This window comes from Canis lupus, chromosome 1, assembly GCF_048164855.1.
Source record: "Canis lupus baileyi chromosome 1, mCanLup2.hap1, whole genome shotgun sequence".
Classification (NCBI taxonomy): Eukaryota; Metazoa; Chordata; class Mammalia; order Carnivora; family Canidae; genus Canis; species Canis lupus.
The window spans coordinates 88,245,662-88,272,259 of record NC_132838.1 but is presented as its reverse complement, the minus strand read 5'-3'; the positions used below and the strand labels follow the sequence as shown (position 1 = coordinate 88,272,259).

Below are 26,598 nucleotides of genomic sequence, written 5' to 3'. Positions count from 1 at the left end.
ATGCATGCATGGTTGTTGGTTTCTGTTTTGTGTTTTTTGGGGGTTTTTCAAAATTCCAAAATAATATCAAAAACACAAGTACAATTTCAGTTATAAAAAGAATGTTATGGCTACCAATCAAAATTGTGGAAGTAAAAACTTAAACCCAAGGAGTTCATGGAAGAGTTTACTTTATAATTTATGTAGCTGATTTCAACAGATTTAGCATGGTTTTGACTATTACCAGCTTTATTTCTTTTGGTTAGTAACACAGTGTGAAGGGAAACAGTCACTGTCACTCTCCCCCCATACACCTCTGACCTAGCCTGGGTGAAGAGGACTGTTCATTTTGCAAGGATTGGCAGAGATGATTGTTCATAAGTGCTTTAGCACCTTGTTCCTGATCTTTCTGAAATTGACAGTAAATTCCCTCTGGAGCAATTTAATAACTGTTTTCCCATTTCATATCCTCAAAAGAAATGAAGGCACATTTAGCTATAGATTTTCTATCATGACACATTGCAAAGAACATTTGAAACCCAATATTAATTCCTAATGATTTTTTCAATCTTTCAGTTGGTTTTTGTATCCAACAGATGGAAATTTGAGAAAGATGCAAATCTGTTGAGATATTGATCTCAAATTAACTATGAAAAAGTACTTAGAACAGTAGCTGTTATATGGTACATGCTGTTAGTATCAGCTACTTCTACTAATACCGTCGCTATTACTCTAACCAGTTCCAAGACTACTGCCACCATGGTAAGGAGAAGGAGATATTTTGATTGTTTAAAGCTTTTCTGTTTTTTTTTTTAATATTTTATTTATTTATTCATGAGAAGCACACAGAGAGGTAGAGAATAGGCAGAGGGAGAAGCAGCCAATGCTACATTTGATCCCAGGACCCTGGGATCATGCCCTGAGTTGGAGGCAGATGTTCAACCACTGAAACATCCAGGCATCCCTGTTTAAAGCTTTTCTATGATGTTAGAAACAAATTTTTTAAAAGTAAAAGCGTTAGAGATAAGGTATCCTTATTCCTAGCAGAAGCTTGCTGTATGGCATGTTACTTCCTCTGTAGAAAGGGTGCTTATTCTCCTCAGAACAGCTCATCCCTCCCTACATCTTCCCCAACTGTTCTTTTTTTTTTTTTTTAAGATTTTATTTATTTATTTCAGAGAGAGAGTGTGTGCACAAGTGGGGAGAGGCACAGAGGGAAGGGAGAGGAAGAGAATTTCAAGCAGACTCCTGCTGAGTGCAGAGCCAGAATCTGGGCTTGATCTCAGGACCTGAGCTGAAACCAAGAGTCGAATGCTTAACCAACTGAGCCCCCAGACGCTGCCTCCCCAACTGTTCTTTAACAACATTAATTAGAAAGAGTGGGTGAGGAGGCACCAGGAAAGAAGGGTTGTTTATGGGTGCTAAGGACTTCAGTTTCAACAACTGACTTTTCCCCTTCTTTTCAAGCCACCAGGGCTCACTTTTCCACTTTATGAATTTGCCAAAAGCAAAAAGCCATATTTACACCAGAAGACATCATCCCTGTTATCCTGTGAGGGTCTTATCAGAACTAGACGAGTAAACCATCTTAGTCCATCGTGGCCTCCGCAGAGTCCCAGTCCATGTATCTCGTCCCACCTTCTTGCTATTCTAGCACCATTATCAAGTTTGGAGTAAAGCCAAGAAAGACAACACACAAGATGGTATTCCCAGGGTGAGGTGAAATGTACTTACAACCCTTAACCCTGCCCCCTTTCTGCCAGTTTTTTGTTTGTAGCAGTTTTAAAGTTTCTGGAGCACTGTAAGGCCATCACTCAAAATCGCCGCTGGTGACTTACTCCTCGGTGAGTAGAAGGTTAAATACAATTGCTGGGCCACCGTAGCTAGCAAAAATGGCCCGATGAACTCAGCTGATGAGTGGACTTCGGATCCCGGAAATGTAGAATTAGCTGTTGTGGGTCATTCACTTATTCATTAGCATCAGTTTCCAATTAATTGATATTCTATTTCCAGAGACCATCTCCCTCTGCCTCTCTACCACCACCTCTTCCGAAACAGTTTTCACCAGTGGAATTAAAGAAACCAGGTGTGGCAAGATACTTTTATGGGTGCGTGAAATTATTAAAGAATGTTAGGAAGCACTGAGCTAGTATAGTCAGCCAGAGCACCCCTGGTTCCTGCTAACTGCCAGTTACACAGACAAAAAAGAAATGTTTAAATCAATTAGTTTATGTTTGATGGAATACTATATGGCTACTTAAAACTATGTCACAGAAAAATATTTTTATGGCATGGAAATACATTCATATTATATGAGAAAAGGGGTATTAAATGCTGTAATTTGGGATGCCTGGGTGGCTCAGTGGTTGGGCGTCTGCCTTCAGCCCAGGGTGTGGTCCCGGAGTCCCAGGATCAAGTCCCACATCGGGCCCCCTGCAAGGAGCCTGCTTCTCCCTCTGCCTGTGTCTCTGCCTCTCTCTCTCTCTCTCTCTCTCTGTCTCTCATGAATAAATAAATAGATAAAATCTTTAAAAAAATAAATGCTATAATTCATGTGGCATCATGTTTTTTTTTTGTTTTGTTTTTTTGGAGGGCAGCAACAAAAGTTGCATATCATGCATACAAAAGGAAGGAAGATATAACATACACCTAAACCTTAACAGTGATTAGCCTGGGTAGAGGAATTAAGAGTAAATTCTCACTTTGTACAGTATTTCTGTGAGTTCCCAAGGTTTCTACACCTAACATGTATTGGTTTTGTAACTCAAAGCAAAAGCAATGATATTTTCCTTTTTAAAAAAAGATTTTATTTATTTACTCATGAGGATAGATTTCCCCCAAATGTAATCATTTCTTCATAGACTTTGACGCTTCTAAGGTTCTTGAAATGAGGTAACAAATTACTTTTCAAAAAAAAAGTGTCCTAGCCTTGTGGGGGAATGACAGGATAGAGCCCCCCCTAAGACCTAAAAGTTCTAAAATTATTCTTCTGTATTGTAATTTGCAATTTATCATTATTTCTAGTAACCACGACGAGTTCATATGCTTTTCTTCTCATTCTATTTTCTCTGATAATAACTTTTAGAGAGCACTGATGCCACTTGTGTGAGAGGAAGCGCCAGGCACCTGGGGAAGGAGCACTGGTCCTCGAGTCAGGAATGAGGGTTCTACTGCACCTGTTTTTCAAACGGCTTCCCCGGTTCCAGGCTTGACCCTCTCCAAACAGTAATGAGGGATTATTTAAAAACTTGAATCAGATCACGTCTCTCTCTTGCTTACAACCATCCAATGGGCTTCCCAAAGCCTTAAAAATAAAAATCAGCTCAGCTATGGTGGGCAAGGCTCTGGTCAGGTGCAATGGTCAGGTGATCACTCACCGCAGCCACACAGGCCTTCCCTTTGTTCCTCAGAAGTCCCCCTGTTCCCACTCCAGAGCTTTTGTCCATGCCTGGAATACTTTTTTTTTTTTTTTTTTGTTAGCATTTAGGGTTCCACTCAAACACCACCTCTTCTGACAACCTTCTGTGCCTCCCCCCATCACCTGAGTTCTGTTTCACAGCACCTAGCACAGCCTGGAATGATCCTGAACCTGCTCCACTGGTTCTTTTTCTGTCTCCCACACCGGGCAGGGGCGCAGGCAGGCATCCCTGGCTGGGGTCCCTCAGAGCCGCAGCTCCGGCCTCTGGCGGGTTAGACATTAGCGAGACGCTGAGTGGTCGAGGCGCTGCGGCAGCTTCGGTGCGCCTCCCGTTCAACGAGGTTAACCAGCGGCAGGTGCGCAGGTTTAAGTGGAAGCGCGACCCACTGAAGCCGCTGCGCTCGAGCTCCTGGGTTTCTAGAAACCTCGGGGCAGGAAGCCTTAAAAGGGAAGGAGGGAGCGAGGGGGCGGAGTGTCTGCTTGCAGGGAGGCCGTTTGCAAGTTGGAGCGCCCCGGGTACCTGGCACCACGCGGCTCAGGGGAGACGCGGGCGCAGGGCCACCGCTGGAGTTTTCTTTTTTGGACACGGGGACCTGCATGAGGCCCAGCGGGGAGCAGGGTGAGACGCGGAAGAGCCCGAAGCAGGCGAGTCCGGGTGCGCGCGGGCAGGGTCCGCCCGCGGCCGCCGAACGTCTCCCTCCGTCCTCTTCGCGGGCCGGCTTCCTCCGAGCGCTCAGAGGGCTTTCCGAGTACTAAATGCAACTGACATCTTTTTCTGAGCCAAAAAGCCCGAACCGTGAAATATGCACGAGCGCTTCGGGGGCACGGCCGGGTAGCCGCGCGCTGGGGGGGCCGCCGCCCCGGCCCGCGTCCTGGCTGCCGCCCGCCCCCGAGGCCCGGCGCCGAGGGGCGGGGCCGCCCGCTGACGCCGCCGGGCCGGACTGCGCAGGCGCGGGGCGGGCTCGCGGGCCGGGCAGTTCGCGCGGGAGCCGGGCGCCGGGGCGCCGGGGCCGCAGGTCGGTGGGAACGGAAGCGCCCGCGGGGCGGCGGGGACGCCGGGATGGCGACTCCGAGTAGGAAGTCGTCGACCCCAGGCACCGTGGCCTCCAAGAGAGCTCTCCCGAGGGATCCCTCGTCGGAGGTCCCGAGCAAGAGGAAGAGCTCGGCCCCGCCGGCGCCGCCGCCGCCGCTGCCATCGTCCAGGCCTTTCGTGGAGGGCTCTATCGTCCGCATCGTGATGGAGAACTTCTTGTGAGTGTCCGGAGGCCGCGGCGCCGCGGGGCGGGGCGGGGCGCGGCGGGGAGGCGAGCGGGCCCGCGGGCGGTCGGCGTGCGTCTGCTGCGATGCGGGGTGGGCTTTTTTTTTTTTTTTTTTTTTTAATTCATTCAGCCAGCGTTTTCTGAAGGCGTCACAGGGCGGGCAGCGGACGGGGTAGGGCCCGGATTTGTGTCGGCCGGAGTCACGGCCTACGGAGGGAGGACGTGATGTGCGAATCCCAGAAGTAGGGGCGCTGGCAACTCCGAGGAAGCCACGGTGAAATCGGAGCAGCGGTGATGCTGTGGCCGACTCGGGAGGAGTCAGCGGTCGCCAGGTGGACAAGATGGTGAAGGTGGTTCCTCCTGGAGGTGGAAACGTACAAGCAAACTAATAAGCCTCGCTCTGGATTGTTGGGCCTCCTAGCAGACCCCGGAGCCCTCAGCATCCAGCTCCCCCCCCCCCCCGCGCCCCGTTCCTTTTCTTTCTCTCCAGGCAACTAAGAATCGTAATAATCGTTTGAGAATTTAGTAAATATCTTTTAACACAGATACTGTGTATCTCTCTAGCACCTTACAGTTTTGTTGGTCAAGGTCTTCCCACTCCCCCCCCCACCCCCCACTATTTTTTTTAAAGCTTGCACATGGGGGCTTAGGATAACAGAATTGTAACTACCAACGTTGTGGTTCCCGCGCCCCCGTGTCTATCATGTGCCAGGTATAGAAGTAGATGCTTTATTTACATAATACTCTGATTCTCTCCTAACAACTCTTCATCTTCACTGATGAGATGATGTCAGGTTAATTTACCCATGTTATACTGCCAATAAGTAGCTGAATTGCTATATGAATCTAGATCAGGAAAGATAATCAAATGAGTCACCTACCATGATAATGCGTGTATGTATTTATAGATATGTATGTATCAGGGTGCTGTGTGGGCACAGAGGCTGAAGTGGTTAATTTTATTCATAACTGTGAGAAAGGGCTTTGTACAGGAGGTTATGAAAGTTTTAAGGGAAGAGCACTGTTTCAGAAGAAACCGCCTGAAACAGCTGTATTTAGGAAGTTCTAGTATGGTTAGCACGTAGGGTGTGAGTGAGAGTGACGATGTGGACAAAGATGATACTAACGAGGTAGGCAGCTCTTGAGGATCTTTGTTCTCTATGCTGAGGAATTCCAATAATCCTGTTGGCAACCTGGGAATGGCATGTGATTTATATTACTCTGGAAGCAGTGTGAAAGATGATTTAGAAAGGGTCCAAGATCGGAAGCCAAGAAGACTTTTACAACGGTAAGACATGATTGGTTTTCGAACCTAGGAGTAACAGTGGGAAGTAGTGGAAAAGAGATTTGGCAGGATCTGGCTACAGATCGGGAGGCCTGAGGGTAAGAGAGTAAGACAGTATTTTTCTCAAGTCTCTGTCTTGGCTCTTGGTCGGATGTGGCCCTTTTCAGAAGACGGAGCAATTTGGGGAGGATAATGATAATTACTTTCTGGATCCTGTGATTTGAAGTTTCCCATGGGGGTGTCTAAAAAAGGTCTTCCATGAGCAGTAATTTTAGGGTCAGGAAAATGCAAACAGGTGAGAGATTTGGAAGTCATGCATAGAGGTGATTCTTGAAGTTGCAGAAACAGTTGAGGTTGCCCAAAAGGAAATATAAATTGGAATAGAAGGCCAACTGTGGTGTCCTGGAGGAATGCCAACACGTAAGAGTGAGCAGAGGAGTTGTTTGGATGGAGAAGGGAACTGTTCAGGGAGGTAAGAGGAGTATCGTGGGAGAGAGTATTCTCTCAGGAGCCTAGGGGGAAAAGTGTTTCAAAAATATCATCTGCTACTTTGGCATCTGATACAAGATAGTGGAACTGAAAAGAGCTCACTGCATTCAGCAATTAGGAATTCTCTTACCCTTTGAAGCCAGGTAAGCGCAACATTTTGCAAGTCCTAGAAGAATGAATGAATGTGAGGAAATAAAGCTTGGATATGAAGAGGAGAAGGAAGAGGTGGCTGCAAAGTGCAGAGCTAGCCTGTTGATTCTCACAATGAGAGGATGCTGAGTTTTAAGAATGAGGGAGGAAGGGTGGGCCTGGAGAACCAAAGTGGCCCGAAAGAGTACTTCCTAGAAGAATTCCTAGGAGCAAACCCAAGTCCAGTGGGGCTTGGGAATGGAGGGAGAGATTTCTGCTGATGGAAAATAGCATGTGCGAAGGCTTGGGAGAATAAATAAGTGTAAGATAGTCGGGAAGAAGTTCATGGTAGGTAGAATTTAGAGGTCAGATTAGAGAACAAGGAAGGAGATAGAAAGTAAGAAAAGATGATGCAAGAGTCCTATTTTTTCTTTTTCTTTCTTTTTTCTTAATGAGTGATCTCAGAATTGCTTGTCTACCAGCATGACTTGGTGACCGGATGATGGGGGGCAGAGGTGAAGAAGATGGTAGAATCAAAGATGATGAGAAACTTAACGTCTCGGTTTCTGATTTGGGCAGTGGGATGAATGATGGTACCATTCACTAAGAGAACACAAGAGTGGTTTTTGGATTGGAAAGCTAGTGGGTTTTAGTTTTGAATGTGGGATGTTTGAGGTGACTGTTGTGCAACATCCAAAGACAGTTCTGGAAGTGGTAATTGCATCTGTAGGTTACATGGTTTGACTTTGAGCATGTAGATCCTACCAGAAGTCATGAAGAGTATGTGAGATACCTGGCAAAATACATAGATGGAGAAGAGCATGGGCCTTTGACAGCTCTTTTCTGAAGGCGCTCAGAAAAAAAGAAAACTCACCCAAAAGGGAATTCCCGATAGATTACAGAGTCAGACCAACTAATTTTCTTTCTTTCTTTTTTTTTTTTTTTTTTTACATGTGAAGGCGTTGTGTGTGTGTGTGTGTGTGTGTGTGTGTGTTTAGCAACTTTGTTGATAATATCTGTATGTTATAGGCCAGGAATTTTCCTTTTTCCTCTTGTTTTTATTGTTATCTTAAACATCACTTACATCACTTGTTTTAGTAAGACAGTGGCACAGATTTTACAGCAGGAAATTGGGGCTTAGTGTTTTTCTGTGATGAAGTTCCAAGGCTGGTCATTTTCCAGATGCCTGAAGTACCCAAGTTAGTTTCATTTTAACCATGACACTAAGGGTTTCTTTATGATCCTGCTGGGAACAGAACAAAGTATTTGAAATGATAAAGTAGGTAGATGCTGTGTTGAGACGTACAGTTGGAAACCTGTCAGAAAATACTTGTTTACTCCCTGTATTTACATTTATTACTATGTGACATTTCAGATTATTTGATTCCTAAAGTGGAAGTGTACTTTGTTAAATTAGTTATATACCTACCAGGTTAGTAGTAGGGTAAGTTTTTATTCTTGGGGAAGTAGTTGTCAGCTAACTCAAACCATTTGGGAAGAGGATATTATTTGTAGGTTCTAATTTAGGATATTCAGAGACAAAGTAGATTATCGGAATGCATTTGTTTCACATTTTGCTGTAGTTGTCCTTGGTGGCTAATACAGATTAGGTGCTTCTGTTGGAGATAGAAGATTAAAACTGCTGGACAGCAGGCAGCTTTCTGGTTTGAGGGAGTTTACAAAAGTGCTTGGTGATGATGCATTCTTGTTTCTTCCCATAGGAATAACATTTATTTGAATATGGACTAACAGTGGATCTTTTGGTGAACCTCTGGCAGGATATTAAAAGAAATGGATTTTTAAAAATTTGTAATAAAATGAAACCATTGAGTTTATATCTCCAGTTTGTAATTAGAATAGAAATTTGGATTATTTCAAGTAGTAAAATGTGAGAAGTTGCTATTAAGCATTTTAATTCGAGAAGTAGAAGTGAAAAATGCACAGATTTAAGATGAGCTGTGGCTTCTCTTCACATAATTTTTTTTTTTTTGAGATTTTATTTGAGAGAGCATGAGCAATGGAAGGGAGCAGAGGAAGAAGCAGACTCCCTTTTTCTTTTCTTTCTTTTTTTTTTTTTTTTTAAAGATTTTATTTATTCATGAGAGAGAGAAGGACCAGCGAGAGAGAGAGAGAGAGAGAGAGAGAGAGAGAGAGAGACAGGCAGACCCCATGCAGGGAGGCTGATGTGGGACTCGATCCTGGGACTCCAGGATCACATCCTGGGCTGAAGGCAGGTGCCAAACTGCTGAGCCACCCAGGGATCCTGAAGCAGATTCCCTTCTGAATGAAGAGCCCGATGTGGGGCTTGATTCCCAGGACCCTGGGGTCATGACCTGAGCCAAAGGCAGACACTTAACCGACTGAGCCCCCCAGGTGCCCCTCTTACATAAAATTAAAAAAAATTATTTGTATCCTAGCTCTGATAAGTTTTCTCATGTATTCTAATTATTAGAGGAATAAATAATATCAAACTTTGCTTTATTCAACAGACATATGTTTGAAAAGGACCTATGAAATCTTATTTTCTCACTGATAATCTTATTTCAGATTTGCATTATCACTTTCTCATTTCTTCCATTGATTTTCTTTTTTCTCTAGTTTATTAACAATGTATAAATACGTTAAAATGTAAGGTCAGCTGGCTTCTAAAGGAACTCCAGGAAGCCCTTAGATAATATAAGCAAGAATAAATGTTTTTGTAAAGAAAATATTCTTCACTTGTTATGTCTTAGTAATTTAACCTCTTTATAATTCAGAACGTATGATATCTGTGAAGTGTCTCCTGGACCCCACCTGAATATGATTATTGGAGCTAATGGAACAGGGAAGTCTAGCATCGTGTGTGCCATTTGTCTTGGATTAGCAGGCAAACCTGCTTTCATGGGACGAGCAGATAAGGTGAGTTAATATAAGTACTTAAAAAAAAAAATCAGAGTTGACTTGCTTTTAGTAACAAATCACTTTCTATATCTCCGTTCCTTGGGTATCACAAAGATGTAGAATTTGAATATAAAGAATGAAGTTTGCAGGTAGACTGCCGGGAGGAGATTGCCATTTCTAGAAGTATACGTAGAGAATTCTCCAAGTATGTAACACTATAATTTTTCAGACTAGTGTAAGACTAGTGTAAGATGTCGTTTTAAGTGTATTGCTGGAGGAAAGATCACTGTCACTTTGAACATTAACATCCTGCCAACATTTCGTGGGGAGGAGGAGCCCTACCAAGGGCAGAAGGTTAAAAGAACAGCCTGAATTGATGGTCAGCCCTCACTTTTGTGGTTGAAGTTAGAAAGACTGGTGGCAAGAAAGCCACCAGTGCTGGACTGTCCCTGTCCAGAAGGTGAGGCTGAGCAAGAAGAAGAGGTTGAGAGAGACCTTTTTCTCTATGATGGAAGTGAGCTTTCAGCCCATTGTTGAGTCTGAGTGAAAGGATGTGAATTACACACTCAACACTGATCCCCTGGACTGGGCCTTATGTGAGCACGTGATGGATTTCCTGGCAGACGGATGGGCAGATGACACTTTTGCAGATGAGTTGGTAGAGCTCAGCACAGCACTGGAGCTTGAGGAACACATCATTTTCCATGAAGATCATAAAGGTTTTGTCAGGGTCTGGTAGAGCTGGCAAGACCTTGAATACCTTCTATTTTATGGCCGGCTTTGGCCAGGGAACAATCTACCCTGAAACTAGGCACATACATATTGTGAAAGGGTTTTCATCCTAATATGGAAAATAATTCAAATTTAAATTCTTTCCATTTCTCTCGTTTACTATTCATTTACTACTTCTCTACAAATCTGTTCCTAGATTTTTGTGTGACATAATGATGGATAATAAAATTGGTTTATCTCCTCCCAAAACAAAACAAAAAATACTATGAACAACATGAAGAATTCAAGCTTTATTAGCATAAAGTTTTTACAACTATGTAAATGATCAAAATCAGTAGAAAAAGTCAGCCATTCATTTTTTTTCCTTAGAACACCAGAGACAATTATCAAAGACCATTATCCATTATATGCTGCTCTAAAAGCAATCACTTCCTATTTTACGCAAAGAATATGACTGTACCAGAATAACAGTACCAGCATCTGTTGAGGATGGGATGAGAAAATTAAAAGATAGTCCTACTCATGAACATGGGAGCAAAAATCTTAAGAAACTTTAGTCTGTTGAATGTAATACATAAAAAGCATAATACATCATGACCAAATGTAATCAAGGAATGAGAGATTGAACATTAGCAGGAAATTAATATATCATGTTTTTTTTTTATCTTTTTTGCATATCACTTTTTTTTTTTTTAAGGATTTTATTTATTTGAGAGACAGAGTGCTCACAGAGGGAGAGGGAGACCCAGACTCCTACTGCGCAAAGAGCCGGACACGGGGCTCAATCCCAGGACTCTGGGATCATGACCTGAGCCAAAGGCAGATGCTTAACCGAATGTGCCACTCAGGCACCCTACATAACATTTTAAAGGAGAACTGGATGATCATCTCAGTGGAGGAAAAGCATAAATTCACAGTAATTTATGATAAAGTCTTAGCAAATTAGGATTAGAAGATACCTACCTTTTTAAATTACATAAAAGGTAAAACATACAACAAGTTCAAGAACAAGTCAGGGTTAACTACTAGCACTGCTATTTAATGTACTGGAAGTTTTAGCTAGAACAGTAAGGTAAGACAAAAGATACAAGTTAGAAAACTGTCATTTACAGGTTTATAAAAAATTTGCAGTGAAAAAGAGACTACAGATAAGCCTTCTGATGAATTAATTTGGAAATTTATCAGGATTGCTAGATTATGTAACAAAATCATATTTCCATACATTAACAATGGACAGAAAAATGCAATTAAAAATAGATAACTATTTACAGTAGCACCAAAAGTACAAGTTAATAGCAATAAACTAATAAGACATGTAAGAGCTATATTTAGAAGCCATAAAATTTTATTTGAAAATACTGGCGTTTGATGAGATGGACAGTTGTACTATATTAGTGGACAGGAAGACCTTGTATAAAAATGTCGTTCTTCATGTTGATTTACTTATTTGAGCATCATTCCAGTCAAAATCCTAATGCTGTCTGTAGCAAATTACAAGCTATTTCTAAATTTTAGGTGAAAGAATAAAGGGCCAAGTATAGTTAAAATACTCCTAAAGAAATTCAACAAAATGGGAAAACTTGCCTTATTAGATGTCAAGACTTAACACGCAGTAATAGTAAATTAAAACATCATATGGAATATTATTCAGACATAAAGAATGAAATTGATGTTTGCAACAACATGAATGGGCCTAGAGGGTGTTAGACTAAGTGAAATAAATCTGATAAAGACACAAATACCGTATGATTTTAGTTGTATGAGAATCTAATAAACCCAGAAATGGACTCAAATACAGAACACACCAGTGGTTGCCAGAGGGGAAGAAGAGGTGCGTTTGGGTGAACATTGAAGGAAATTGAGAAACAGACTTCCAGCTCTAAAAGTCAAAGGGATAAAACACAGTATAAGGAATATAGTGAATAGTATTATAATAACTTTGCATAGTTACAGATGATGACTACACTGTTGAGCATGTGTCATGTATAGAATTCTTAAATCATTGTGTTATATATCTGAAACTAATAACATTGTTAATTGTACTAAAAAAAAAAAAAAAACCCACCTATGGTATATTGGTGGAATATACATCAGACCAGTGTAATGTGATAGAATAAAGAGCCTAGATACAAAGCCATGGTGAGTAGACTCTTGATTTATGATGACTGACATTGTAGCTGAACGGGGAAAGATGGATAAATAGCACTGAGATAATTGCATAGGAAAAAAGAAATTGTATTCTCACACTTGAACACAGATCAATTAATTGCAAGTCGATTGAAGATCTAAATGTGATTGACAAAGTTTTTAGAAGATACTGGTATAGAGGAGAATAACTTTGTGAATATCTTTTGGGTTAAATAGAAATTTATCAAGTAAAAGTATAGATTGAAAAGGAAAATACTGATAAAAGTTAAACTCTTATCAAAAAGCACTATAAAGAAAAAGACCAGCCACAAATTGGGGGAAGGTATATATAACCCATATAACAAAAGATTGGTATTTAAACTTTTCAGTAACAAAACAATAACAATTAAAAATGGACAAAAGCTGTACTGAGACACTGCACAGAAGAGGCAGCTCAAATAGCCAATAAATGTTGATCTTTGAACAACATAGGTTTGAACTGTGCGAGTTTACCTATATGAGGTTTTTTTTTTTTTTTTTTTTCAGTAAATACAGTATGGTAGTATAAATGTACATTTTCCATATGATTTTCTTAGTAACTTGTTTTTTGTAGTTGTAAGAAAACAATATATTGTACATGTAATATATAAAATATGTATTAACTGTTGACATATTGGTAAGGATTCTGGTCAATAGTAGGCAATTAATAGTTATGTTTTGGGGACGTCAGAAGTTAATGCAAAGTTTTATGCAGGGAGTTGGCACTCCTTTGTGTTGTTCAGGGCCCAACTATATATGAAAAGATCCTCAACTTCAATAATGGTCAGAGAAATGTACATTAATCCTGGCGAGGTATATTCCTCAGTGTCACAAAAATTCTGGCAGTGCCATGTGCTTACGAGGATATGGAATAATGGGAACTCTGATGCACTCTTGGTGGGAATATAAATTTGTAAAGTCTTGGAAAAGGGCATTACCTAGTGAATCTGCATATGCATATACCAAATCTCTCAAATTCTTCTAGACAGCTCTTGTACATTAATACTAGGCAAAAATTATTAAAATATTTACAGCAGTATTTTAAAATAAATCCTCGTATAGTGAAGTAAAATTGAATATTACAAATTAGTGAAAATAAACCATAGCTCATTGGTTAAATCTCAAAAATAATTTTAAGGAAAAGTGCTATTCTGGAAGAATACATGAGATATGAATTTATAGAATGTTCAAAACATTTAATATTTAAAGAGACAGCAAAACTAAAAAGCAAAAGGATGATCAAGTCAGCTTAGAGATTATATTTGCTGAGCGAGGATACAATAGTAGTGAGTTATATACGCGGAATGTCAGATACATGGTTAATGTTCAATTCTTTAAATTTTTGATAGATGCCTGATTGTTGTATTGTTCTTTCAAACAGTATATGAAGTTTATGTATAATGTTTGGTGTATATTTCACATAAAATTATGTTTTAAAAAGAAAGTTTGAGGGTTGGGTTAATCCAACTGGAAAATAGTTGTAAAAGTTTAAATGATTCTTTGTGTTTTTCTAAAACTACTGGGAAATACTGCAGTATTACTAAAATGATGCTATAGGTTTCTTAGCCAGGCTTATATTTAATGTGGGATTATAAGGTTGAAGCATATACCCTTAAGATTATAAGCCTATTCAAAATACGTGTGTGTTTTTAATGCTATATGGGAGGCATTTATGAGGTATAATATTCCTAGATACTGCTCTATTAATAATTAGCCTTGTGACCATAGTCATTTGTCTGGACTTCAGTTTATTATAAAGATAGGGAGGTTGGAGTAGATAACTTCCAAGGACGAGTTTTTGTAAATATTGATGTATGGTTTTTTAATTGTCAAAAATCATTTATTAAATCCTTATCTCTCTGTAATCGTCTGCTGAATTGTACTCCAGACACTGTACAGTCAGAATGGTTTGGTGTGTAACAATTTCCACCAACCTTCCCATTAATTTTTGGCAATCAAAGACGCTAGATCTTACCCTTCAGTGGTAGGGATTTTTTTTTTTTTTAAAGATTTTATTTATTCATGAGAGACACAGAGAAAGAGAGGCAGAGACATAAGCAGAGAGGGAGCCCAGTGTGGGACTCAGTCCTAGGACCCCAGGATCACAACCTGAGCCAAAGGCAGATACTCAACCCACTGAGCCACCCAGGTGCCTTGAGTGGTAGATTTTTTTGTTTGTTTTTTGTTTTTTGTTTTTTGTTTTTTGTTTTTTTTGAGTGGTAGGTTTTTAAAGGCTGTGGAATGCAGGGTTTTTTTTTTTTTTTTTTTTAATTTTTATTTATTTATGATAGTCACACACAGAGAGAGAGAGAGAGAAGCAGGCTCCATGCACCGGGAGCCCGACGTGGGATTCGATCCCGGGTCTCCAGGATCGCGCCCTGGGCCAAAGGCAGGCACCAAACCGCTGCGCCACCCAGGGATCCTGTATGCAGGGTTTCTTAGGTGACAGATGGCAGACCTTTGGATATCCCCAGATGGTTTTAGGGGCTACATAAGTCCTCAGCAAAAATAGTTTTAATGTATTTACGGTTAAATCCTAAAAGAATTTACCATATTCTCTACCATCCATATGTATACCTCATAATAAGAGCTGCCTTGTGATTTTTTTTTTTCTTGACACAAGTATTTTAATTGATGCAAGCTAATGAGCAAATAGCACTCCTACAAAAATGCCATTGTTTTTCCTGTTTATGAAGAAATTATAAAACAGTGGTAACAAGTAACTTACACATTAATGGCAAGGTTGAGATTGGAACCTGGATGGTGTGTGTTAAAGCATGTACTCTTAATCATTAAGCTATACTTTCTAATTATGAGGACAGACCTCCTTTGTCATCTTTCTGGGCCTCAGTTCATCATCTGTAAAATGGGTATGATACCTCCGAAAGTTGCTCATGAGTATTAAAAAAAATTTGTAAATTGCTTAGCACAGTAGCATATGGTAATGCTTAATAAATGTTCCCTTTTGTGGTTCTAATTGTTGTCATCACTGGTGTTACCACTATTAAAAGAATTATTATTTACGAGATATATTTTCTGCCTTTTTTTTTTTTTTTTTAGAATTATTTAGCCAGATTGAAGATCCAATCTGTTGTTTTGTTTTTTTTGTTGTTGTTTTAGGTCCACAGTCTCTCTTCAAGATTATGCTTATGTCTATATTCAAACTAGATTAAATATGTCTACTTATCATGTAAACTGTACTTAAATTGTATTTGCTATGTGTATTCCTCTTTTTAAGAAAATGGCAATTATGTCCTCATTAGTAACAGGATGGGTAGTATTAGACTGGTTAATATTTAATCTGTGCTACTCCAAAGAAGTCTCCAGTGGTAATAAGGAGATTTGGTAAAGCTTTGATTAATCCATAGAACCTATTTTCCTCCTGGTTTTTTTTTTTTGCCTCTACTGAGAGTATTTAGTATAGAGGCTAAGTATGCAGACTCTGGAGTCGTATTATGTGGGTTCATTACTTACTCTGTCATTCCTTGCTCTGTATCACTTATCAGCTTTGTCGCAAGCTTTATGAGAGGCTATCTGGCACAGAGAATGTTCAATAAATGGTAACTAATAGTATTGTTACTTGTGGGAGGAAACAATGGAAACAATTTCCCAAATCTGGGTAAGGGATGGGAGTGGGCAGAAAAAAATAGTTATTGAAAAAATTTTAACTTGGCAAATAATAATGACTTTGCTAAATCTGTGATAACCTGGGAATGTCACTCATGCACTTTGTTTTTTGTTCTAGGTTGGCTTTTTTGTGAAGAGAGGATGTTCCAAGGGAATGGTTGAAATTGAATTGTAAGTGTTAAAAGTGCTGAAACCACTTTTTCCTGTATGACTTATGTTCATGCTTTCATGATAACTTTAGAAAAGAGTAATATTGTGGCATTATGGCATGAATATTTAGAATTAGAATATTATAAATAATATTTAAAGAATGTTTTATCCAGACAAGTAATTTTCTTATGTTTCTATTAAAACCTAAGTTGTAAGACTTTTCTTTCAGTAGAATTCTTAAAGAAGTTACCTCTCGGCAGCTATTTCTGATGGGTAAGAGTATTCAAGATGAAACCAGTTAACTATCCTTGGTATATATACTGTTAGTCTTTTAAACACAGATATGTTCATTGGTTAGTTGGTTTTTAGTGAGCGTTGTGTTTTGGAGTGTTTATAGAAAGTCATGGAATTTTTGAGCTTATGTAGCTTTTAAAGATCATCTGATAGCTTCCTCGTTTTATAGGATACGGGAAAATGATCTTTTACTCAAAAAATGTGGAAGAACGTTTTATTTATGTAGTGATGAGAAATAGGCACAATAGAGGTAAAAGAAAACAAGATTATACTCCATTTATTAAAAAAATATGGTACTATTTTACTGAAAGATGTAAAACCGAGACCTGAATAACAGGGAAAGCATACTTTGTTCCTGGAAACATAAAGCTAATGTCATTATGAACATGCCAATCCTTTCTTATTAATGTATAAATTTGATACAGTTCCAACTAGAGTATCAACAGGTAAGTTTGCAAGTTGATTCTAAAGTTCATCTGGGAGAATAAATGTGCTGGAGAACCCAAGAAGATTTTGAAAAAGCAGAATCATGAATAAGTCGTTTGTGTACCAGATGTTAAAGTGTACTTACTATAAAGCTGTTGATAATGGTATTAGTACAGAAAATTAGAGGAGCAGAATGGAAAATGTAGGGAGATCTAAACGTGTAAGAGAATTTATTGTAAAGATGGCAGTTTAAGCATAGGCTATGAATTACTCAAATTGAGATAAACTAATTGGCTATTAATTTTTCAAAGAACATTTAGAGCTTTATCAAACATCCTACTTATAAATCTAAATGTGTTAATGACTGAGTGAAAAAATATGTAACTTTGAAAATAATAGAAAAGTATATCATTTTTTAAATCTTAGGAAAAGGAAAGGCTAGAATAGGATACCAAAGGAAGATACCAAAGGAAGATACCAAAGGATACCAAAGGAAGAATAGGATACCAAATAAACATAAAAAGGAAGATAGGAAATTTAGATTACTTACAAATCCAGCCGAAAATAATGGTACCATAGTTAAAAATGAGTGAGTGACAGATGGGAGAAAACATTCTCAGCACAAATAACATGTACATGTCTTAAAATTACCAAAATACCAGTGTCTCATGCAAGTCAGCAAAAATTACAAACAACTCTTAGAAAATAAGCAGAGAATTGTAATGCCAAGTAAAATAAATTGCCAATATGTATAAAAAGGATACAACTCATTAGTTGTAACTCGTCAATTTTGAAGGAAATCAAAATGAGGATTTTTTTTCTTTTAGTTTAGAAAAAAAAATTAAAAAAATTTTTTTTCATTTATTTATTCATGACAGGGGAGAGAGAGAGAGAGACAGAGACAGAGACAGAGACACAGGCAGAGAGAGAATCAGGCTCCATGCAGGGAGCCTGACGTGGGACTCGATTCTTGGTTCTCCAGGATCCGGCCCCGGGGTGAAGGTGGCACTAAATCGCTGAGCTACTGGGGCTGCCCGGTTTAGAAAAAGTTTTAAAATAAAATTTTAAATAAAATTTAGTGATGTGATGGTATAAAGAAGGGAATCCTGTCATGTAGGAATGTTAGCAGTACGTCTTATTTGGCAGTATATATCAGATTTTAAATAAAATAATCTTTGATTCAGTTACTATTTTAGAGAATGTTTATTCATTTGCACATAATTAACTTTTTCCTAATTTTAATAATGAGAAATTATAAACACTCCAGATGTCTATCATCTGATAAAAGGCTAAAGAAAATGTGGTATGTTCATAGTGACATCGGATTCAGCTATAGAAAGGAAGATTGATCCTCCAACAAGGGTGAACTGAGAAAACATGCTTTGTGAAAGAAGCCAGACACAAATACTGCATACTGTGTGATTCCACTTCTGTGGAATGTCCAGAATAGGCAAATCTGTAGAGACTGAAAATAGATTACTGGTTGCTTTGGAATGAGGGGAAGAGAGAGTGGCGAGTGACTGCTTAACAGATATGGGCTCTTTTTTGGGGTGCTGAAAATAATTTGGAATTAGCTGGTGGTGATGGTTGCAGAACCTTGTCAATATGCTAAAAACTATTAATTCACATATTCCTTCACCTGTATACCTAAAAATGGTTAAAATGGTAAATTTTATGTCACGTACATTTTACCATAATAAAAATGCATTAATTGGTATATATAAAATGATGGGGTATGTATGATATATGAATTACATCTCATTTTTTAAAAATTGCCAAGGATACTCCTGTGTTAGCCTTGTTACCGTTGATGGATCACAGTGGTTTGTTATCTTTTACAACTGAAACAAATATACTAAGCCAGGAATATTTACAAAACACAGAGGGAGTATTAATATTTAAGTTTCAAGTCTTGTATGGGTGGCTGCAGGTGTTAGCACTCCTGATTTTCTGCTTGGAATCACCAAGTCCCAGTTGTTTTCTTAGTTATCTAAAGAGGCACACTTTTTGGTGTGTAATAGCTACTGGCCAGCTGTTATAATCTAACCAGTGACCATGAACCAGAGTTATGTTACCAGGTCTGCCACAGGGGAAGTTTCCCTAGTTATATTGTGGTCACTTGTTTGGGAATATGAAACAGAACGACTCATCATTAGTTGAAATTGTTATTGATGTTGAATAAATCTGTTAACTGGTCACATATTTGTTGAATGGAATAATGGATAACATAATTCTGGCATAAATGTATGCCATCATTTTCAGATATTTCTTGAGTACGAATTCTTTGAGGGAGAGGAGAGACAGAGCATCTTTCTAATTTATGGTTAGGGGCATGAGGGGAGGGACAGATAAATACATAGGTAAAATACATATTAGATTAGATGGTGATTAGTGAAGTAGAAAATTGAGTAGGAAAGGAGGATAGGGAGGGCGTGCCAGAGTGGAGTTAACAGTATTAAATAGGGTGATCAGGAAAGCTCTCACTCAGAGGTCAATACTTGAATAAAGACTTGAAGGAGATAAGGTGTTGAACTTGGAGGTATTTGGGGAAACAGCATTTCAGCATCTACAGATGCTAAGATGGAAGTGCTACCCAGTTGACTCCATTGCACTGAACAAGAGAATAATAAGAGATGAGGTCTGAAAATACCAAGGATCTGGTTGATAGGGGCTTGTAGGCCAGTGTAAGAACTTTAAATTTTTGAGTAAGCTGTGAACCCACCAGGATTTGAGCAGAGGAGTGGTAGAAGCTGTCTTGTGTAGTAGTGTTATTAGCCTCCTTGGTTGTTTTCCCCTTGATGTGAAAAAAACTGGTTTATCACTTTTATTAAGTCTTTTTCAGTGAATTGACTTCTGCATTGTTGTTTCTGTGCTATATCATGGTTTTCTGTTTCATTATTTTCTATACTTATCTTTACTAAATCTTCTTGAAACTTTTTTGTGGTCTTTAATTTCTTAAAATGGATTTCTTAGTGCAAATTTTTAGTCTTTTGTTTTTCTTAATATAAACAGTTAAGGTTAAAATTTCTCTCTCAATATTGCTTTAGGTCTGTCTCCCAAATTTTGGTATATAGCATTTTCCTATTTTTCAATTCTATTTTCTTCATTTTCTTTAAGTTCAAAATCAGAAGTTGTTTCAAAATTTGTAGTGATTTACTTGTTATATTTTAATATTGATTTCCACTTTGCTAGTAGTACTGTGGTAAAAAATACGTATATTATGAATATATAAAATTGTACAACGTTAGTATGTTTACTACTATATGTTATGTATATTATATATAGAACCATGTGTAATATTACTATATATTGTATATATTGTACATTTTGTGTATATATATGACCTTAGTGATAAGTAGTATAATATATAGCAGTGTACATTATTGTATGTTTTACTATATATGACCTTATAGTGATATATAGTATAATACATAGTATTATATACAGCATAATACATACATACATACATACATAGTAGATATATGTAGAGAGAGTAATGTCACCAAACCTTTGAAATTTATCAAGGCATCCTCTTTGTAGTGAGTTTTCATAATTGTTACCTATTGAGTTGAAAGAATGAGTACTCTGCTCTTATATGTTCGGTGTTTTCTATTCAGTTCAAGCTGATTAATCATATTGTTAAAGCTGATTATTTTGCTGATTTCAATCATTTGATTGATTCTTCAATTAACTGCAAAAGGTGTATTACATGTCCCTCTCTGTAGATTTGTCAGTGACCCTTGTCCTATCAGTTTTTGCTTTATGTATTCTCAGGACGTTATTAGTTGCAGCTAAGATTCAAATTGTTCTATCTATCTAGTGAGTTGAACTTTCTGTTGTTAGGTACTGACTTCTTTATCTTTTGATGCATTTCCCTTAGAATGTATTTTAATTTGCTACTACTGTAGTTGGTAGCTTTCTTTTTAAAGTATTTTCCAGGTTATCTTATTTTTATTCATTTATTTCCAATTTTTTATACCTTTTTGTATCTCATTGGAAAATTATAGCTGGGTCTTGTTTATATCACCTTTTAAATAGTGCGTATGATCCATTATGTTTATTGAATGACTTACATGTTGAGGCTTATTTTACTGTCTTACTCCATGCTTTTTATTTGTTCACCTGGATTTCTTTTCAGTATTTCTTCTCTCTTGCCATTGTCTAGATTTTTGTTTTAATTTTTCTCTACTGTTTTGGAAATTATCATTCTTCTTTTAGTGGTTGTTGGAATTTATAATGTAAATACTTGAATTTGAGTCTAGACTGAAATGTCTGTATCTTTCTGTTGAATAAAGACCTTAGAGTACTTTTATTTGAATAACTTTTTTTTTTTTTTTTTTTTAAGATTTTATTTATTCATGAGAGACCGAGAGAAAGAAAGAGAGAGGCAAAGACACAGGCAGAGGGAGAAGCAGGCTCCGTGCAGGGAGCCTGATGTGAAACTCGATCCTGGGATTTCAGGGGATTTCAGGATCACGCCCTGGCCAGAAGGCAGGTGCTAAACCACTGAGCCACCCAAGGATCCCCTTGAATAATTTTTTGAACTATTTTAATTTTACCTTGTCTTTTAAACTCTTTAAGATACAGTAACTATTATTAATTTATACTGTTAGTGTTTGTTTAGAATTACCCCCCCCCCCTTTTTTTTTGGTTTGCCTTTTTATTCTTTGCTGCATTTTTATTTCCTCTAGGATCGCTTTCTGCCAGAAGATATTTTTTAAAGTTTTCTTTAATGAAAATCTTCTAGTAGCATACTCAGTTTTTGTCTGAAAATGATGTTCTTATACTCTAAATCTAGAAAGATGTATTGGCTAGATATAAAAGTCTATATTGATAGGTCTTTTCTCAACAGATGCAAAGTATAATTCTATAATCTTCAAACGTAAATCTAATCTTAGTTTCTTTGATATTCTTTTTTTTCTTATAAGACTTTTTTTCCAAAAAAAAAAAAAAAAGACTTTTTTTCCCATTAGTTTCATGTAGTTCCAGTGGCTTTTGGAGTCCTATCTCAGTTTTTGGTGTTTTATAGTTTCATATATATTTCGATGTTGATTTATTTTTTATTTATTTTGCTTGACATTTAATGAGCTTCTTAAATTTATGGTTTGGAAAATTATCTATTACCTCTTCCTATATTGTTACCGACCCATCTGTCTCCCTCCCTTCTGAAACTCTTGTTAGACAGATGTCAGGATCTTTTAGTCATCCATGTCTTTTTTTTTTTTTTTTTTAAGATTTTTATTTATTTATTCATGAGAGACTCAGAGACACAGGCAGAGGGAGATGCAGGCTCCATGCAGGGAGCCCAATGTAGGACTCAATCCTGGGACTCCAGGATCACACCCTGGGCTAAAGGCAGGCGCAAAACCGCTGAACCACCCAGGGATTCCCATTCATTCATGTCTGTTAACATCCTTCATATTTTTCATCTTTTTATGTCTTTGTGCTGCATTCAAGATCCATTTCTCTTTGGTTCGTTTTCAGATCAGAGTAAGTAAATATTTTGAATCTGCTATTTCTTGAAATATAGTGAATATACTTATTCTGTACTTGCCCATTAATTTGAGTGATTCTTTTTTGTTATTTCTGTTCTTGATCTTGATGGTTTGTTTTCATATGTGTATTTCTAGTGAGCTGCCCCTTTCTCTTTGAACTTTGTGTTAATTCTTTGAGGGTAAAGGTAGATTTCTGCTGAGGAAATTTTTATTGACTTCTGCAACAGACCATTGGATACTTTGAATCCAGGATTGAAATATACACGGTTCTCAGTTTGTGCATTTTTGAACCTTAGGTATGTCATGTAACTAACTTCAAGATACTAATGTGTTTGAAACTGGCTTGTGGTTAATAACTGTCTTTAGGAGAAATTGTTTTGCATTGCAAGCCGCAGTTTGAGACATGTAGGTGCTGGTGGTGGTGATGGTGATGATGGAGTAGTTCTAGTTTACCCTTATATTGAGGGTATGGTCTTTTTGGCATGGTTTTTATTAGACTCTCTACCATAGGTAGCTTTGGGCCCTGTCTGCAACCCCTCTCCCAGGAGATTCTGAAAATGGATGTGTCAGGTTATTTGGTGGAACAGATGCTTCCAAGGCAAAAGCCGGTTTCGTTTTTCAACTTCTGGATCTGCACCTGCCCTAGGATCCAGGCCAGATTTACTTACTTTCATGTTAACTCATAAATGTATTTATGAACATACTTCAATATTTCATTATTTGTAGTTTATAGCAAGAAGATCAAAAAGGGTAGTTCATTAGTCATTCTGCTGGAAATGAAAAATACTTTAAGTTCTAAAATCTTAATGTTTGGAGTGTTCTGATTACGTTATAGTCTATATACACAACATTTATAGATTATCATTGTCATTAGCCATTGAATACCAATAATTTATCTTTCTACCACATGCTGCTGATTCCCAGTGAAGAAGATGGATGGGAGGTGTGGAGCAGTAGTACTTCTAAAAGCAAGAAATAAGTAAATACCCTTCTTTCGGATTCTGTATTGCTTAATCTTCCCTTAAGGCTGTATGTTTTAGTCCTCTCTGAGTTCAGAGTGGAGTACAAGACAAGGAAGGCATGGGCCACCTGTATGACCAAGCTAGCTATGATGTCTGGAACTGCTTATGCAAGAATTGGTTTCCATTCATGTATTTTCCAAGTAGAGGAAGTTTCAGCATTTAATTTTATATGCTTTAATATACCAACCCATTTTGAATCGCAGTCAACGCATGTGATTGGAGAATAATAATTAAAGGATAAATAACTCTAGATATGTAAATCCTCTGTCAGTGTTTGGAAATTAGTATTGGTTTTGTTTTATTTTAACAGTTTAATTGTGATGTTAAATAAGTGGTAACTTCCATGTGGTCAGTTATGTATCATTACCAATGAAATATCAAGGTTTCCTTCTTTGGAGGGGCCAAAATATCAAAAAGAATAAAAATTATAATAATACTGTCTGGCAAACTTTGTTGTAAGAGAATTTTGGAAATTGTATTTCTAAAATATGTGTACTTTGAACATAAAGATTTTTAAAAATTATTTTTTAACCAGATTTAGAACTTCTGGAAACCTTATAATCACCCGCGAGATTGATGTGGCAAAAAATCAGTCATCTTGGTTCATCAACAAAAAATCTACAACCCAGAAAGTAGTAGAAGAGCAAGTTGCAGCCTTAAACATTCAAGTGGGCAATCTTTGCCAATTTCTACCTCAGGTATGAGAGAATGAAATGTACAGATGGGAAAATTCCTCTTCATGCTGTAGGACAATGTAAATACTTTTCAAGGGGTATTGTAAAGGAAGCTATTTAAAGTAAGCCTTATAATGTTAGTACTTTCTAACAGTTCTTTGTAAATAGAGCATCTCATCTCATATTATAATATAGTAAATTTGGAAGATTTCAATTAACTAATTAAAAGTTAAGTCTACAGAATATTGTAAAGGAAATAAAGTTGTATTGTTTTTAAGTAGAGTAGCTTGGATGGCCATGGTCTACAATTTGTACGTCCTTAAAATTTTGTTAATAAACAACTTATTCGTGTTTTTTGTAATAAAATGCTTGATATACTGAAACTCCTAAATCTATAGGTGTGTCTTCTAAAACTTTGTTATATTTTAAGTTTGTTTAGTAAAAATATCCTGAAAACGCACTTTATTTTTTTTTATTTTTTATTTTTTTGAAAACGCACTTTAAATGTTACATTTGTTTTTGAGTGCTGTCTAGTGACTGCAGTATAGTTCATTTTTTTCAATTCAGAAACAATGACTTGATTATTACGTATGTCCAAATTAAATAAAAATTTTAAATTTGGAAGCATTGTTAGCTGATGTCTGATAGCTTCAGAACTAGATGTTTAAAAATGTCCTTTCTCTTCTAACATTCTAGCTGATGTGTGGTAGATAATGATCATTCAATCCAGTGAACTGATTTTATTCACAAGCTATCTGTTATATGTATGTAAACACTTCACCCTAGAAATGTTGACATAGAAATTTTTTAAAAGTTCTCAGAAAGATGACAGTTCATACCCTAAGTTTATCTTTACCATTTTAAAGAGTAAAATATGAAGGACAGAGTTTCTGTTAGCACATCTTACAGGAGTTTTTTTCTTTTAAATGAGTTTCATCTTAACAAGTGTGATCACTGAGTGAAAATAGGTTTTGAAGATATTTATAAGTGATAATAGTTGTGGGACACCTGCGAGGCTCAGTCAATAAGTGTCCGACTCTTGGTTTTGGCTCAGGTCATGATCCTCAGGATTGTGAAGTTGAGCTCTGTGTTGGTCTCTTTGCTGAGCACTTAGCTAAGACTTAAGTTTCTCTCCTCCCTCTCTCTCTCTGTCTCTGTCTAAACAAATTTTTAAGAAAAATGATAATAGTTGCTGATATTTAAGTTTTATGCTCTAGGATAAAGTTGGAGAATTTGCTAAACTGAGTAAAATTGAACTCCTTGAAGCTACTGAGAAGTCTATTGGTCCTCCAGAAATGCACAGATACCATTGTGAACTCAAAAACTTCAGGGAGAAAGAAAAACAACTAGAGGTATTTATAAAGAGACAACTCATTTTTATTGTCCCTCACTGATTCCTTTCTTTTACAATGTGGTAGTGTAAGAGTAGCTTTGATTCATCGGGTGACTTCATATATTTGTGATTTTTTTTTTTTTTTCCCCACCTAGGGTTATATTGCTGACATTAATTAAACTAGGTAACAAAGTGAGAAATTGATTTGAAAAATTTGACTACCATTTCATCAAGTAACATGTCATTGATTGAATTTCTAAGTAATCAATAATATTTTAAAGTATTTATTTTTCGCAGGAAGTTTCAGTATTATTCCTTTATTTATTCAGTGTTTCTTAAACACCTGCCATGTGCCAGGACGGTACAAGGCTTTGTAGTAGTATAGCTTTGTATTTTACCTTGTAGCTTTTGATGTAGTGTCTCTTGAACCAGTTCTCATATTTTTTCAGTTGCAGGAGGGTAGACTTCGTAAGAGAGCTTTGTGTTTAGTTGCAGTGTTTTTATTTTCACCTTTAATAAACATTAAAGTGTCCATTTATGGCGTATCACTTAAAAGGGTGTTTTGTTTAATGAAGCATTTTCCATGTGTCAGCCACTAAAATAAATTCAGTAAATTTTCGTAATAAGATCTGTTATAAACAAATGGTTTCTCTTAAATTATAACTGTTCATACTTAATAATATGCATATTACTATAATTTAATATTTATTATACTTTTTCAGAGTCTGTGACCAAAGGAGTAGTTATTTTATCATGCTTTAGATACTCTGGCAGTTGTTTTACCTTTGCCCCCATGGAACAGTCAGATACAGTAGTCCTTCCCCTTATTCACATTTTCATTTACCTGCCATTTCAATTGCCCGTGGTCATCCATGGTCCAGAAGCAGATAATCTTCCTGACATATCGTCACCAGGTCACCAGGTCATCAGTAGTCTGTTGTTATATCACGGTGCCTCACTTCATCTTATCACGTGGCATTCTTCCCTTTCACATCACCACAAGAAGAAGGGTGACAACAGTAGGATGATGTATTTTGAGAACGATTGCATTTGCATAACACTTATGACAGTTTATTATAATTGTTTTGTTTTTTGCTAGTCTCATTGTGTCTGATTTATAAATTAAGCTTTATCATAGAGAAAAGCGATATATAGAGAGTTTGGTACTATCTGTGGTTTCAGGCATTACATCTGTGTAATGGCATTGTATCTGTGGTTTTGGATTACTTTCCCCACAAAT

The 26,598-nt window shown here is 37.5% G+C and overlaps 1 protein-coding gene across 3 annotated transcripts in view; it reads left to right on the top strand.

The window, feature by feature from the left end:
- The first annotated feature begins 4,361 nt into the window (after window positions 1–4,361).
- The window catches only part of SMC5 (structural maintenance of chromosomes 5), a 92,932-nt gene continuing 70,695 nt past the window's right edge, over window positions 4,362–26,598 (top strand). For 2 of the 3 annotated variants that reach the window (XM_072838436.1, XM_072838428.1), the window contains exons 1-5: window positions 4,362–4,648; window positions 9,316–9,457; window positions 16,083–16,135; window positions 23,887–24,049; window positions 25,243–25,377. In XM_072838436.1, the coding sequence (XP_072694537.1) occupies window positions 4,458–4,648; window positions 9,316–9,457; window positions 16,083–16,135; window positions 23,887–24,049; window positions 25,243–25,377 (684 nt within the window). In that variant the 5' untranslated portion in view covers window positions 4,362–4,457. Of the gene's footprint in view, window positions 4,649–5,255; window positions 5,369–9,315; window positions 9,458–16,082; window positions 16,136–23,886; window positions 24,050–25,242; window positions 25,378–26,598 lie in introns of those variants that run through there. The other variant, XM_072838446.1, reaches the window with a different exon arrangement.